Source organism: Lampetra planeri, chromosome 30 (assembly GCF_965212315.1).
Source record: "Lampetra planeri chromosome 30, kcLamPlan1.2.h2, whole genome shotgun sequence".
NCBI lineage: Eukaryota > Metazoa > Chordata > Hyperoartia > Petromyzontiformes > Petromyzontidae > Lampetra > Lampetra planeri.
Genome location: NC_136136.1, coordinates 6,871,937 through 6,884,626, shown reverse-complemented (window position 1 = coordinate 6,884,626; position 12,690 = coordinate 6,871,937). Strand labels below are relative to the sequence as shown.

Genomic DNA, 12,690 nt, shown 5'->3' with positions numbered 1-12,690 from the left:
TGTGTTTGTGGGCGTGAGCAGGGTGCTGAGAGTGGGTGGGGGGTGCCCGCGGTAGAGGGGGCACCTGGAGTCAATTTCGCTCGCCCGCTTCGTCAGCTCGTCGCCCAGGAAGTTGTCCTGCCGCTGGAGCTCGGCGGCGTCGCCCGCCAGCGCCTGCACGCGCGCGCGGTGCGCCGCCACCTCCGTCTCCAGCTCGCCCTGCGCCTGCAGCTCCGCCTCGGCCATGGCCAGGTCCGTGGCGGGCTCCGTGGAGGCGAGGCGCTCCACCGCCTCGCCCAGCCAGCGCTCGGCCTCGTCCAGGTCACGCAGCAGCTGCAGCGCCTGCAAGGCGCACGCACGAGCCAGCGAGCGAGCGAGCGCGCGCGCGTGTTCAGGCACCGAACAAAGCTCGAAATGTCACCGGTTGTCGCAAGATGGGCCCTCGAAAGTCAAGACATGTCCCCGTACAATTTACCAGCATCCTGAACAGAGACCTGGAATCGCTCCTAAATCTGCATCTTGTAGTCGTCGCGTGAAACCGCTAGATTTGTCGATTTGATAAGAACGTTGTCGCGAGGGAAACCCCCACCTCCCCCCCCCCCGGCTACCGTGACCGTGGCGAGAGTGGGTGCTCGGGCGCGGGCCGCGGTGCGCCGCACCTGGTGCGCCTCCTGCAGCCGCGCACGCTTCACGCGGCACAGCTCCGACAGCTCCTCCCGCAGCTCGCGAATCTCCTGGAGGCGCGGCGCGAGGTCGCTGTGCGCCGCGAAGTGGCCGCCCTTCACCATGGCCTCGCCCTCCTGCGTGGGGGAAGCAAGCGGTTCACTGGGTCAGGGTCAGGGGCGAAACGCCGTCTCCCGTGCCCCCCGAAATCGCCCCCCATCGCCCCCCCCCCTCTCCCCAACGGCGCGTGCGCAACTCACGGCCACGATGTTGTCGAGCCGCGCGTTCTGCCCCTCCACCTCGGCGTCCAGCGCCTGCTGCCGCTGCAGCTTGGCCTGCAGGTTGGTGAGCTCCGCCCACGTGTCCTCGCGCGCCACGGCCGCGCGCTCTTCCAGCCACGACAGCTCCTGCACGGGGGGCGCCGCCGCATGACCACGCGCCACCACGTGACACCGCGCACAACCAGGCTCCACCACGAGCAACCAGATGCCACCACGAGCAACCAGATGCCACCACACACAACCACGTACAACCAGGCGCCACCACGCACAACCACGCGCCCCCATGCGCCACGGTTGCCGCCAGAGTCTTATTAAACCCTGCAACCATGGAGTCGACGCTTCCCTCCCCTCCCACCCCTCACACCTCGTACGTGACGCCGAGGAAGACGTGGAGCCGCCGGGAGTCGTCCAGCATCCGGGTCCGCTCAGCCGCCACCTCCAGCAGTCGGTCCCGCCTAGACGCACGGGCAGCAGTTACACCCCTCGTCCTAACATGCGTAGTCAGCGTCGCGTCTCCGTGATCGGTGTTGCGCAACCCCCCCCCCCCCCCCCCCCAGTCATCATCGCGTCTCCGCAGTAATCGTCGCCCCCGGCCGCCGCCTCTGCCGCCGTGCGACGGCGGCGCGCACCTCTCAAAGACCGCGTCCATGGCGTCGCCCAGCTGCTGTGGAACGTGCGCGCCCAGGTGGCTCGCCATGCGGTCCGCGTCGCCCAGCGGGGAGTGCTCGTCCGCCAGCGACTCCACCAGCGCCTCGTGCTTCTTGCCGAGGCTCTCGACCGTCGCCAGCGAGTCCTGCGCGCGCAGACCCGTCCAGCGGTCAGCCCCATAGCGTCAGGGGCCGGGCGGGGGCTGTGGGGGGCCGAGCCGCCACGCTCCCCCAACCTCCCACCCCCCCCCCCCCCCCCAAGTTCTTATAGTTAACTCAAAATTGTTGGTGTGACATTTAACACCAGCCGCGGTGTTTCCCCAGAGTTCACACCGGCTTGGCGAACGCCCTTAACCATCGACCGTGCGTGTCGAGTCCCACGCACGGTAACAGCTGGGTACGGACGTTAGCTGCGAGTCACAACCAGCACCATCGGGCAGTCGCCGGAGATGTGATTCTGTGGATCGCTCTCCAACGACGCGACCGGTGGTGCTGCTGAAGCGGCCACGTTTGTTCGTCACGTGACGACGCCCGCGTTGGTGGGCAACGCCCGCGTGTGCGGACGCTCGCGAGCGCTCACCCCGAGGTCGCGGTTCTCCAGCAGCGCCTCCCGCGCCGTCAGCCAGCCGTCGGCCCGCTCCACCAGCTCACGCAACCGCTGTGGGACCACGGAGCACGCGATTACAGCAGCAGCAGCAGCAGCACCACCAGACCGTTCACCACCACCACCACCACCATCACCTTCATCACAATAACAAGGATGGCTTGAACTCGTGACGCGACCCCGCCGCACGGTATTCGCTCCTCACTCTCGAAGAGCGAGATGGGACGCGAGGAGGAACCACGGATGAGCAACAGCCACGCGGTGAGCTGGCACTCCCAACAATTGCCCGAGCTCTGCGGTCCTCTATATATTACGGTGTTATCTGCAAATGAATGAGCGTTGACATGTGGGAGCACCCAGAGAAAACCCACGCATGTGAGGGGGAAACGCTCTATCCCATGTGGGCCAGGTGGGTGGCCACCACCCCCCGGCTCATCGTCGTCAACATCACGTTCGGCGTCGCCATTACAACTTTCTTCAACATCATCCTCAACATCATCATCGTCGCTCGCATCATCAGCAGTCGCCTCCACCAAAGACAAAGACCCCCCATGTAGCCGTCACAAGACAGTTGGGGAAAGTGCTGTTCGTGACCACCTATGAAGGCCGGCACGGCACACGAGGGGGTGGGTGGACAGCACCACGCCCGGCCGCTTTTGTCTCCCCAGTGCGATGTGTACGCACCGCAGCAGGTACTCAGTTAAGGCTGATTCGACCTAGGGGAGGCCCAGGACCGGTTCAGATTATCGTCACTGGCCGTGAGCAGGAATCGAACTCGGATCACCAGGTTTGTAGCGCAGCGCCCGACCGCTGCGCTACCGCTCCCCACACCACCACCGTCGGTCAGCCCGCCGCCACCATCGTCGCCATCGCCGTAAGCGCCGTCGTGCGCGTCGCCCCTCTCACCCCCTCCCCCCCAGGCACTCACCAGCGTGTCACGGGCGAGCGTCAGGGAGGACAGCGCGTCGCCCCACGCGGCCAGCAGAGCCTCGCGAACGTCCTCCAGCCGCGCAAGCTCGCGGCGGATGTCGGCCGCGTCCGGGTGCCGCTCTGCCACGAGCCGATCGCCCACCTCGTGCACCTCCTCGAAGCGGCCTCCGCGCGCCGTGATCTCCACCTGCGGGGGCGGGGGGGCGGCACTCGTCACTCCGCCCTGGCGGGTTCCTCGCTGCGGAGCCGAGGCCGCGTGACTTTAAAGACTTCTCGTCCTCGTTCACGCAGCTTCAAGCTCGTGCCCGGACGGCCAGGAAAACCGTGCAGCGTGGCCTCTGCTAAGCACTCCAAAGAAGAGCCATTGCCCGAAACGTCACCTAGCATATACCTTTTAAGGCTACAGTGTTTTTACTGGCGAACGTGTTGGGGTTTCGGATTGCGTCGGCCGATAACTCTCCTGCCCGGCGTGGCGGCGGCGGTGGGTTTCGGCACCTTGGTCTCGTGGTGCGCCTGCAGGAGGCTCTCGGCCTCGGGGAGGCTGGCCGGCGCGCGCGCCACGCTCATGGTGGCGCGCGTGTCGGCGTCCCACGCCAGCAGCGTCTTGGCGGCGGCGCGGAAGCGCTGCAGGTGCAGCGTGTCGGCGAGGCGCGCGCCGCGGGTCGCCGTGTCCTCCTGCAGCCGCAGCCACGCCTCCTGCAGCGCTCGCTGCCGCTGCGACACGTGCTCCGTCAGCGCCGGGTGCTGGCGCGACAGCCTGCGGGACTCCGCCTCGCTCTCCTGCACGCGCGGACGGCACAGCGCACGTTGGTGGCGCCGGCGCGGCGAGGCCGGGGCGGCGGCGGGCGGGCAGGATGGCGTGCGGGCGGGGAGAGGGGCGGCACCTGAACGCTGTCGCTCAGCACGCGGATGTCTCGCTGCGCCTCCTCGTGGCGTCGCACCAGCGCCTCCACCTCCTCCAGGTCCCCGCCGAGCCCTGCCGCGTGCATCGCCGCGCTCTGCGCACACACACGCACGCACGAGCGTCACTGTGGGCGAGCCGGAGCCATCGTGCATCGTGGCAGCTGTTGTTGGAGAGGACTATTGAGGTCTGATGTGGGTGTGGGAGGGAAAGTGGCGTAGAGTTAGGGAAAACGAGAGAGGAGAGCGATGGAGAGCGGGGAAGAGCGAGGGATTGAGGGAGAGCGTGGGAGCCACCTTCTCTCCGATGAGCGCCCTCGTCTCGTCCATCTGCAGCAGGAATGCGTGCACGCCCAGCGCCGTGGCGAGCCGGGAGCGGTAGTCCTGCAGGGCACTCTGGAACGTGGCCCAGCTGCACGCACGCGCGGGCACATGGGCAGCGTGTTTATGTGTGGGGTTGTGTGTTTGTGCGTGGGGTGGGTTGTTCTTCGTGCTTTCGGAGTCCCTGACCCTCTGCTCACGATCATTAAGGACCTTCATGATGGTGAGCGGGCCCGGGTAAAACTACGTGGCCGGGAGTCGGAGCCTTTCCCTGTACACCTTGGGGTGCGACAGGGATGTCCTCTGGCTCCCACATTATTTAACATCTATTTCGACTGCGTAGTTCGTGAAGCCTTCAATAGCTGTACCGGGGGAATTACCATTTGGTACAGATACAATGGGAGGCTGATCGACGCCCGGGTGCGATCAAGGGATGGCTCCCTATTGGTCAACCACGTTATGTATGCCGATGATTTGGTAATAGCTGCTCATTCAGAAGAGGAGTTGGAGACGCTGCTGCTGAGACTGGAGCGTGCCACTAAGAGGTGGGGCCTTACCATCAGCCCCACCAAAACTAAGCACCTGCCTGGGTATTTTGTACCATCGGGCACTCCGCCCCCACAACTCCCAATCGGTGATGGGGCAGTTGTGGAGAGAGTAGAGAGTTTCCCATACCTGGGCAGTGTGCTCATGACCGGCTCCAGTTTATCAGCAGAGGTCTCACTCCGAATCAGTCGAGCGGCAATATCTTTTCATCGGTTGCGTAACGCTGTGTGGAAGCTACCTGGTCTGTCGCTCCGCACGAAGCTTCAGGTCTTCTCGGCCACGGTCATTCCCTCCCTTCTCTATGCTTGCGAAACGTGGACCCCCCTAGTGGAGCATCTTCGCCGGTTGGAAACATTTAGGCTGGCCTGCCTACGATCCATCCTGGGTTTAACCAGGCTGGATTGTGTGAGGAGCTCACAAGTCCTTGAAAGATCTGGGCAAAGTCCCATCAGTGAGCTCCTCCGGCAGGCAAGGCTGCGTTGGCTGGGTCATGTAGCCCGCATGCCCAGCCACCGCATGCCTAAACAGCTTTTGTTCGGCCGGATCGAGGGGGCTAAACGGGCGCGGCACGGGCTAGAGAAGAGATGGAGTGATGTGGTACAGGAGGACGTGGAGCTGAGTGGACTTGCCGATGACTGGTACCAGCGGTGTCAAGATCGGCCTCAGTGGAGGAGGCTCGTGAAGGACGCTACTGGGCAGTTGGAGGCAGTCGCCCTCCAACAACAACGGAGGGCGGAGGAGCGACGCTCACAACAACGAGCGGAGCGCCGGGTGGCTAAAGCACAGCAAGTTGGCACAGTAGGGGGCACAGGTGGTGCATCAGCCAGTCATCTCGGTCAGTCGACCCGTGGCACCTGGGTCTGCCCCGTGACCTCCTGCCAGCGGGCGTTCGACACTTCACGTGGCCTCAAGGTGCACATGGCCTGGCACAAGCGTCGTGGTGACGTCACCGCCACTTAGTGGCGAATGGCGGTTGTTGTGTGTGTGTACGTGGGGTGGTGTGTGTGTGCATGGGGTGATGTGTGTGTGCATGGGGGGGTGTGTGTGTGCGTGGGGTTGTGTGTTTGTGCGTGGGGTGGTGTGTGTGTGTGTGTGCGTGGGGTGGTGTGTGTGTGCATGGGGTGATGTGTGTGTGCATGGGGGGGTGTGTGTGTGCGTGGGGTTGTGTGTTTGTGCGTGGGGTGGTGTGTGTGTGCGTGGGATGGTGTGTGTGTGCGTGGGGTGGTGTGTGTGTGCGTGGGGTGGTGTGTGTGTGGGGGGGCTGCTCTGTGTGGGACACCAACCGCTTGTTGAGCTGGGCCCGGCTGCGCTGCACTAACGGAGCGTCGGGACCACCCTGCGCCTCCAGCCTCGCGCCCAGCGCATTCAGCGTCTTCATCTGTGCGTCGTCCACCGCCCCGTCCTGCGGGGGAAGGGGAGGGTCACGGGCAGCACTCCAGCACCGCGACTCCGCTCGCACCGCATCGGCCGGACCCTGACCCCTCACTTTGTTGTTGTTGTTGTTATCGCTTCCGCACAATTTCACTGCTGTCGGTGACATCCGGTTCCTCCACGGACCAGCGCAACCGTTCGTGTCAGAAAACAGCCGGCAGAAGTGCACGTCGCAGAGCTACCTTCGAGATCCCTCCGAGCGCTGTCCGATCCGCATCCACGCAGCGGGTGGGGGGGGGGGGAGGGGGCGGATGGAGATGGGGGGAGCGATGGCCGGGGGGACTCACCGCACTCCCCTCGGCGCCGAGCTTCTTCTGCAGCTGCAGGCAGTGCTCGTAGTCCTTGCCCACGTCTCCGACGGCCACCATCACCTCCTGCGAAGCCACGGCTGCCGTTCATTCCTCGAGCAGGCGAGGGGCGCCACCGTCGGGGCCCCCACGTGCGGGAAGGCCGAGCGTGACGCATGCATGTTGTTGTGCGTATGTTGTACGTATGTATGTTGTGTGCATGTCGAACTTCTTTCGCACCGTACGTAGCCAAGCGTGCTAATCGGAGGTGCAGGGGGGGAAGGTCAACAAACTAAACACAAATAGCAGTTCTAAATCAATGAGTTTTCAATGGAGATGATTTCAAAGTGCCATAGCTCCAGTGGCTTCCTAATATCGGAAGGAAGGGCATTCCAGACGGCCGCAGAAGGGCATCTGAAAGCGCGCGATGTGGTGCCCATCTTTGTTCGATGGCTTGCAGCCAAAAGCCGAGGATGACCGGAGTTCGCGTGATGCTTTACCCTCCTTGATCAGCGAGCTATCGCGGTTAATAGGTGGCAAGCAGAAGTGCATCTGTGTTCGACAGCGCAGTGCGGGAGCGAGCGCTCCGTGTCCACGCGAGAGGGGGGAGGGCGGGCCCGACCCCCCCCCCCCCCGGGCCCCCCCTCCGGGCCCCCCCCCTCCCCACCCACCTTGTCGCGGATCCAGGCCTCGGCGCGCTCCACGCGCGTCGTGAACTCCAGCAGGTCGCGCGCCTCCCCCAGCATGCGCTCCCTCGTCGCCATCGCGCGCAGCAGCGCCTCCCAGTCCTCCCTGAGCTTGCGCGCCTGCCGCTGCACCTCGGCGGCGCGCGACGGCGCTCTGCTCGCCAGCGCCTCGCCGGCCTGCGCAAGCCCGCCGCTCGCTCGCATCTCATCGTTCGCGGCCGACCGCTCGACCGCGCGACGCACGCCAAAGACTGCTCGTGCGTGCGTGCGTGCGCGCGCCGAGCTGAAACTCTCCTTATCTTACATAGGAATAGGTTTTACCCTTTTATGGCAATTAAACAGTTGTGTTAAGATGTTAAAACACCAAACAGAAATCTTTTGCAAGGAATCACGTTTGCATTAACCACATGTACTTGTGGTGAACATGCAAACAAAAAAACATGCTCCGGGAGTATATGATGATGTATTGTCTTTCAAACTGATTGGTCCACACCAGAGACAGCTTGCTTTAGAGCCGAGTCTCAAACAGTGTTAGACCAGAGGACGCCAAAAGGCGAACAGCACAAGCACAATGCCACTATCAGGACAATGAGACCTCGGGGTGAGCAGCTCCATCATGGGAGCTCCCTTGCCAGGATCAAAATATAAGAACAGGTTTTACCCTTTCTGGCAATAAAACAGTTGTGTTCAGATGTTAAAACACCAAACTGAAAGCTTTTGCAAGGAATCATGTCACTGCATTAACCACGCACGCAAACAAAAAATACATGTTCCGGTAGTAGATGCATTGCCTTTCATTGCCAGAAAGGGTAAAACCTATTCTTATATCCTGGCAAGAAATGAAGAACGGCACAAGGCGTGTGTGAATGTACTGGTGGAGATATGGTGAATGAAATAGATGAGAGGAAGCAACGGGGGGGGGGGGGGGGCTAATCTGTGATGATGCGTGAATTCGGTGAAAGGGAAAATTGATGGCAGTCAACGATGGTGAATGGAATGAATGAATGAGGAAACCAACAACGGCGTCAAAGGAAGACATTCCGATGGTGTGGTTGTCTAGGCAATTGGTAAATTTAACAATGAATTTGGTCGTGCTGCTCAAGGTGGTACACAAGCACGAATAACAATACAACTCGACACATTCCGTGACGATAACATTGTGGCCTTCAAAAGAAAAATATATAAAATTGGTGACGCAATGGTCGGTCTTCACAAAGATATGCTACGAATGTCTGTATGTTGGACTTCTTTCGCACCGTACGTAGCCTGCCGTGCCAATTGAAGGTGCGGGGAAGGACAAGAAGAAGGGCCATTGCCTGAAACGTCGCCAAAGTGTTATTGTCGAATGTGTTGAGTTTTTTGGTAGTTGGTAAAATCTAATCGGTGAGGGTTGGCACGTGCGCGATTTCAAAAAGTACAGCCCTCACGTTTAACTCACGCGGTCTTGGTCTGGGGTGAGAGACCAGAAGCTAGAGGTCAGAGGGTCGGGGATCACGGGGTCACGGAGCGCGCTCACCTGCACGGTGTCCCGGATGGCGCCCTCGCGCGCCATCACCTCGGCGTGGAACGTTTGGTGCTTCTGCAGCAGCGCCATCTTCTCCCGCACGCTCAAGCCGTCCTCCCCGCGCAGCCCGGCCTGGGCCCGCCGCAGCATCTCGCCGCACCACGCCCCGGTCTGCGGAGCGCAAACGCAAAAGGTTCCTCCCGCCGCGGCCACGTTGAGCGTCGGGGTACCGGCAATGATAGCGGGCGACGATTCGGGGCCGGTACAGCGCGCGTAGCCGGTGCCGAACCCGACCGCCTTTGCCTCCCCGGTGCCGCCGCTCCGCGCGCGCGCCGAACGCCGTCGTCACCTCGGCCAGGTCGGCGTGGAAGGTGAGGAGGAGGCGCGCCGTCTCCAGCTCGTGCCCCTTGTCCCCGGAGAGGCGGTGGACGCGGGCGAGGCGCTCCTGCAGCAGGGCGAGGCGGCGCCGCGCCGGGCCCTGCTCCTCCAGCCGCTCCATACTCTCTCGCAGCGCTTCGATCTGCGCGCGAGCAGGAGCGGGGCGAGCGGGGCGAGCGAGTGGGAGAGAGTGCGAGTGCCGAAGTTGAGATGGTCAAGTTTCTAGTTTGTTTCACCAGGTTAGGACTTAAGGGCGACCCGTGTCACCAGAAATCGTAAGGGAAAACCTAGTCAAATAAAGTACGTACAGCAATTAAACAAGCAGAAATCAGAGCAAAAAAAAATCAGAACTGAGTCGCATAAAGACTCCCGTAAGAATGTCGACCCCGGAGTCTTTGTAATATTATGAGACCCATCCCCCCTTCCCCCCCCCCTCACCTTCCCGTCTCGCGTCGCCAGCAGCTGCCCAAACACGCCGTGCTGCCGGATCAGAGAGTCCACCTGGGCGAGCGAGCTGGGTAGCTCGCGGGAATTCAGGTAGTCCTGGCGAGGCGCGAGGGTACGGGTGCACGCACGCAAACACGCGCACACACACACACAAGGACACAGATCCCTCGTGTAGCCTACACAGACTGTTGGGATTCGTGAGCGAGCGCCCATCGGTCGGATACAAACACTGCGCACGCAACGCGCGGGATCCCACAAACACACACACACACACACGTGTCACACGTGTGTGTGTGTGTGTGTGTGACACGTGCAGCTGCACCGACAGGGTGGACTGTGGGATAAAGGGGATTGTGAGGTGGTCATCCCGCCGGCACACACGTGACTCCGCTTTCCGAGGATCCGGTCGTTGAGGTCAGGGTGCAGGGGGTCAGGTGTCGGGGTCAGGGAAGACGAATTGTGGTGTCAGGGTCAAAGGGAGCAGGTGTGAGGCTCAGGTGAGGTGTCGGCGGGGTGAGTGAGGAGGTGCACGGCTCTGCACCTCCTGGCTATTGATCCAGGTCTCCGTGAGCTCCGCCTCATGCAGGAACAGCTGCTCCAGGTAGCGCCGCTCCAGCCGCTCGTTCGCCTCCTCCCAGCGCAACAACAGCTCCCGCCGGCGCTTCGTCACCATGTACAGCTTCTCCTTGACCTGCACGCCGCCCGCATGGGGCCAGGGAGCCAGCTGATGAGCGATGGGCACGGGGCGCCGTGTGACAGGCACCGCGTGACGGGCACCGCGTGACGGGCGTTGCAGGGTGCTGTGAGCTGCACCTCCTTGACCGCAGGGTGTTTCTGGCTGAGCAGCCCCTCGGCGGCCGTGCACACGTCGTGGAAGTCTGAGTCGTGCGCCTCCATCTCGGCGCGCAGGCTCGCGTGCTGGGCGCGCTGGGCGCTGGCGCCCTGCACTCCTCGCGCCGCCGGCGCCTCGGCCAGCTCCAGCCCGCGGCCCACCTCGTCCATCCAGCCGGAGTAGTCCCGCACCTGCGGCGCCGCACCGGCAGCATGGGCAGCACGGGCAGCTCGCGTCAAGGGACGACAGCGATGACGACGACGATGATGAGAGAAACGACGTGTGTGATGATGATGGTGGTGACAATGGTGACAACGATGATGGTGGTGTGTGAAGCACTGATGGTAACGATGATGACGATGATGACGAAGATGAAGGATGAAGGTGATGTGAGAAATGCTGATAATGGCGACGATGATCATGTCACCGATAGGAGTGATGCCAAATATGCTGCAAAGGAGTGACGATTAGAATGAAGATAATGGTGGTGATGATGATGATAATGATGACATTTACACTGCTGATTATAGTGGTGATGGCGATGACGATAAAATAATTGTAATTATGTCGATGATCTGAAACATGCTGCAGCTGATGACGATGCTGCTGCTGTTGTTTCTGCTGCTGCTGACTACGATCATGATGATGACGATGTGAGCCACGCTGCTGCTGATGCGGGGATCATCTCACGAGGCCCAAGAAGCAGTAGAGGCTGTGCGCATCGCGCAGCTGCTGCTGCCGCGAGTCGACCCGGTCCTTGAGGTCGCCCCACGCCTCCACCAGCGACTGCTGCCGATCCGCGATGGTGTCGGCCAGCGCCGGCGGGCAGTGCGCCGTCACGGTCTGACCGCGGTCCACCAGCTCCTGCAGCTGCTCGCGGGACGCGGGGTCACAGGGGTGGGGGGTGTGAGGTGGGACACAGGACACGACGACAAGGGGACACGGTGACACGTGGTGACGCAGGATCACGATTACCGCACCCGTGGCTTGTATGACACGAGATCAAGAGGGGCTCCTTCCCCGTGTAACTGCGCGTGTGTCTCCGTACCCCCCCCCCCGTCCACAACGAGTGCACAGGTGTGCTCACGTGCACACCCGCCCCGCGTCACCACCCCGCGTCACATTCCGCCACCCCACGCTGCGCCCCGCCGCTCACCTGCGCCTCCGCGGCCACGAGCTCGTTCTCCAGCGCCTCGTGGCGGCGCAGCTGATCCCGCACGGAGCGCAGGTCCTTGCCCACCTCCCCCTGCACGCCCGCCTTACGCTCCTACGCTCACGCAAGGGGTCAGAGGTCGAGAGGTAGGGGCAGGTTACATGGTTAGGGAGGGGCGTGCCCAGAGCCAGACATGCTCAAACCCACACGCACAATCCCCCGGGAGCACGTGCTCACATGGGCGCACAGGTGTGCACACCTGTATGTGCAGAAGTGCCTCGGAGAGCTCCATCACTCACCTGTATGTGCAGCAGTGCCTCGGAGAGCTCCATCACGTAGCGGTGCGCCTCCTCGGCCTGTGACAGCTTTGTTCCTCGGAGCTGGGTCAAGGTGACCAGCTGGTCCCACAGCTCCCTACACACACAAAGACAAAGGTACAGATCCCCCCCAAAAAAACTGTCAGGGCAAGCGCTGTTAGCGAGCACCGATTAATGCTGGCACGGCACACCAGGGAGTGGTGTGACGAACACCACTCCTGGCCACCTTTGCTTTCCCAGTGCTGATGTATACACACTGCACCAAGTACTAATTTAAGGCTGAGTCGACCTAGAAGAGGCCCAGGACCGGTTCAGATATTCGCCACTGTTATTGGCCACGAGGTCGCTACGAGGCAGGTGAGAGCCGCACTCGAGCGGGGCGCGAGCGAGGCGAGAGCCAGGTGTAACGGAGGTATTCTTAGGTTTTTTTCGGTAAAGTCACGTAGGTAAAAAATTAAAATTAATAAAAGTCAAATAAAATAAAAATAAAATAAAAATCACGACGTTTCGGAGGCAACACAAGCTTCCGTCTTCAGGTGGAACCGTCACAGCATGCTTGCTGTATCAAGTAAATGAGAGATTCCAAGAGATACTACCCCGTATATATACTGGTTGAGGGGGGGATGAGCCAGGACAGGCCCCCTTTTTATTATTATGGTAAGGTTGGTGCGGCTTGACCAGTATATATACGGAGTAGTATCTCTTGGAATTTCTCATTTACTTGATACAGCAAGCGTGCTGTGACGGTTCCACCTGAAGACGGAAGCTTGTGTTGCCTCCGAAA

At 61.6% G+C, this 12,690-nt stretch overlaps 1 protein-coding gene across 4 annotated transcripts in view; it reads right to left on the bottom strand.

Annotated features, from left to right (window-relative positions):
- The window catches only part of SPTBN5 (spectrin beta, non-erythrocytic 5), a 48,294-nt gene that overhangs the window by 13,281 nt on the left and 22,323 nt on the right, over positions 1-12,690 (bottom strand). For all 4 annotated transcript variants that reach the window (XM_078608591.1, XM_078608592.1, XM_078608589.1 and 1 more), the window contains exons 32-52: positions 11,889-12,003; positions 11,593-11,703; positions 11,127-11,306; positions 10,418-10,627; positions 10,146-10,295; positions 9,596-9,700; positions 9,129-9,299; positions 8,792-8,950; positions 7,261-7,452; positions 6,590-6,676; positions 6,155-6,273; positions 4,302-4,416; positions 3,989-4,102; positions 3,600-3,884; positions 3,103-3,291; positions 2,151-2,228; positions 1,553-1,716; positions 1,288-1,378; positions 903-1,049; positions 639-779; positions 65-321 (exon numbers count right to left, since the gene is read on the bottom strand). In XM_078608591.1, the coding sequence (XP_078464717.1) occupies positions 65-321; positions 639-779; positions 903-1,049; positions 1,288-1,378; positions 1,553-1,716; positions 2,151-2,228; positions 3,103-3,291; positions 3,600-3,884; positions 3,989-4,102; positions 4,302-4,416; positions 6,155-6,273; positions 6,590-6,676; positions 7,261-7,452; positions 8,792-8,950; positions 9,129-9,299; positions 9,596-9,700; positions 10,146-10,295; positions 10,418-10,627; positions 11,127-11,306; positions 11,593-11,703; positions 11,889-12,003 (3,180 nt within the window). The remainder of the gene's footprint in view (positions 1-64; positions 322-638; positions 780-902; positions 1,050-1,287; positions 1,379-1,552; positions 1,717-2,150; positions 2,229-3,102; positions 3,292-3,599; positions 3,885-3,988; positions 4,103-4,301; positions 4,417-6,154; positions 6,274-6,589; positions 6,677-7,260; positions 7,453-8,791; positions 8,951-9,128; positions 9,300-9,595; positions 9,701-10,145; positions 10,296-10,417; positions 10,628-11,126; positions 11,307-11,592; positions 11,704-11,888; positions 12,004-12,690) is intronic.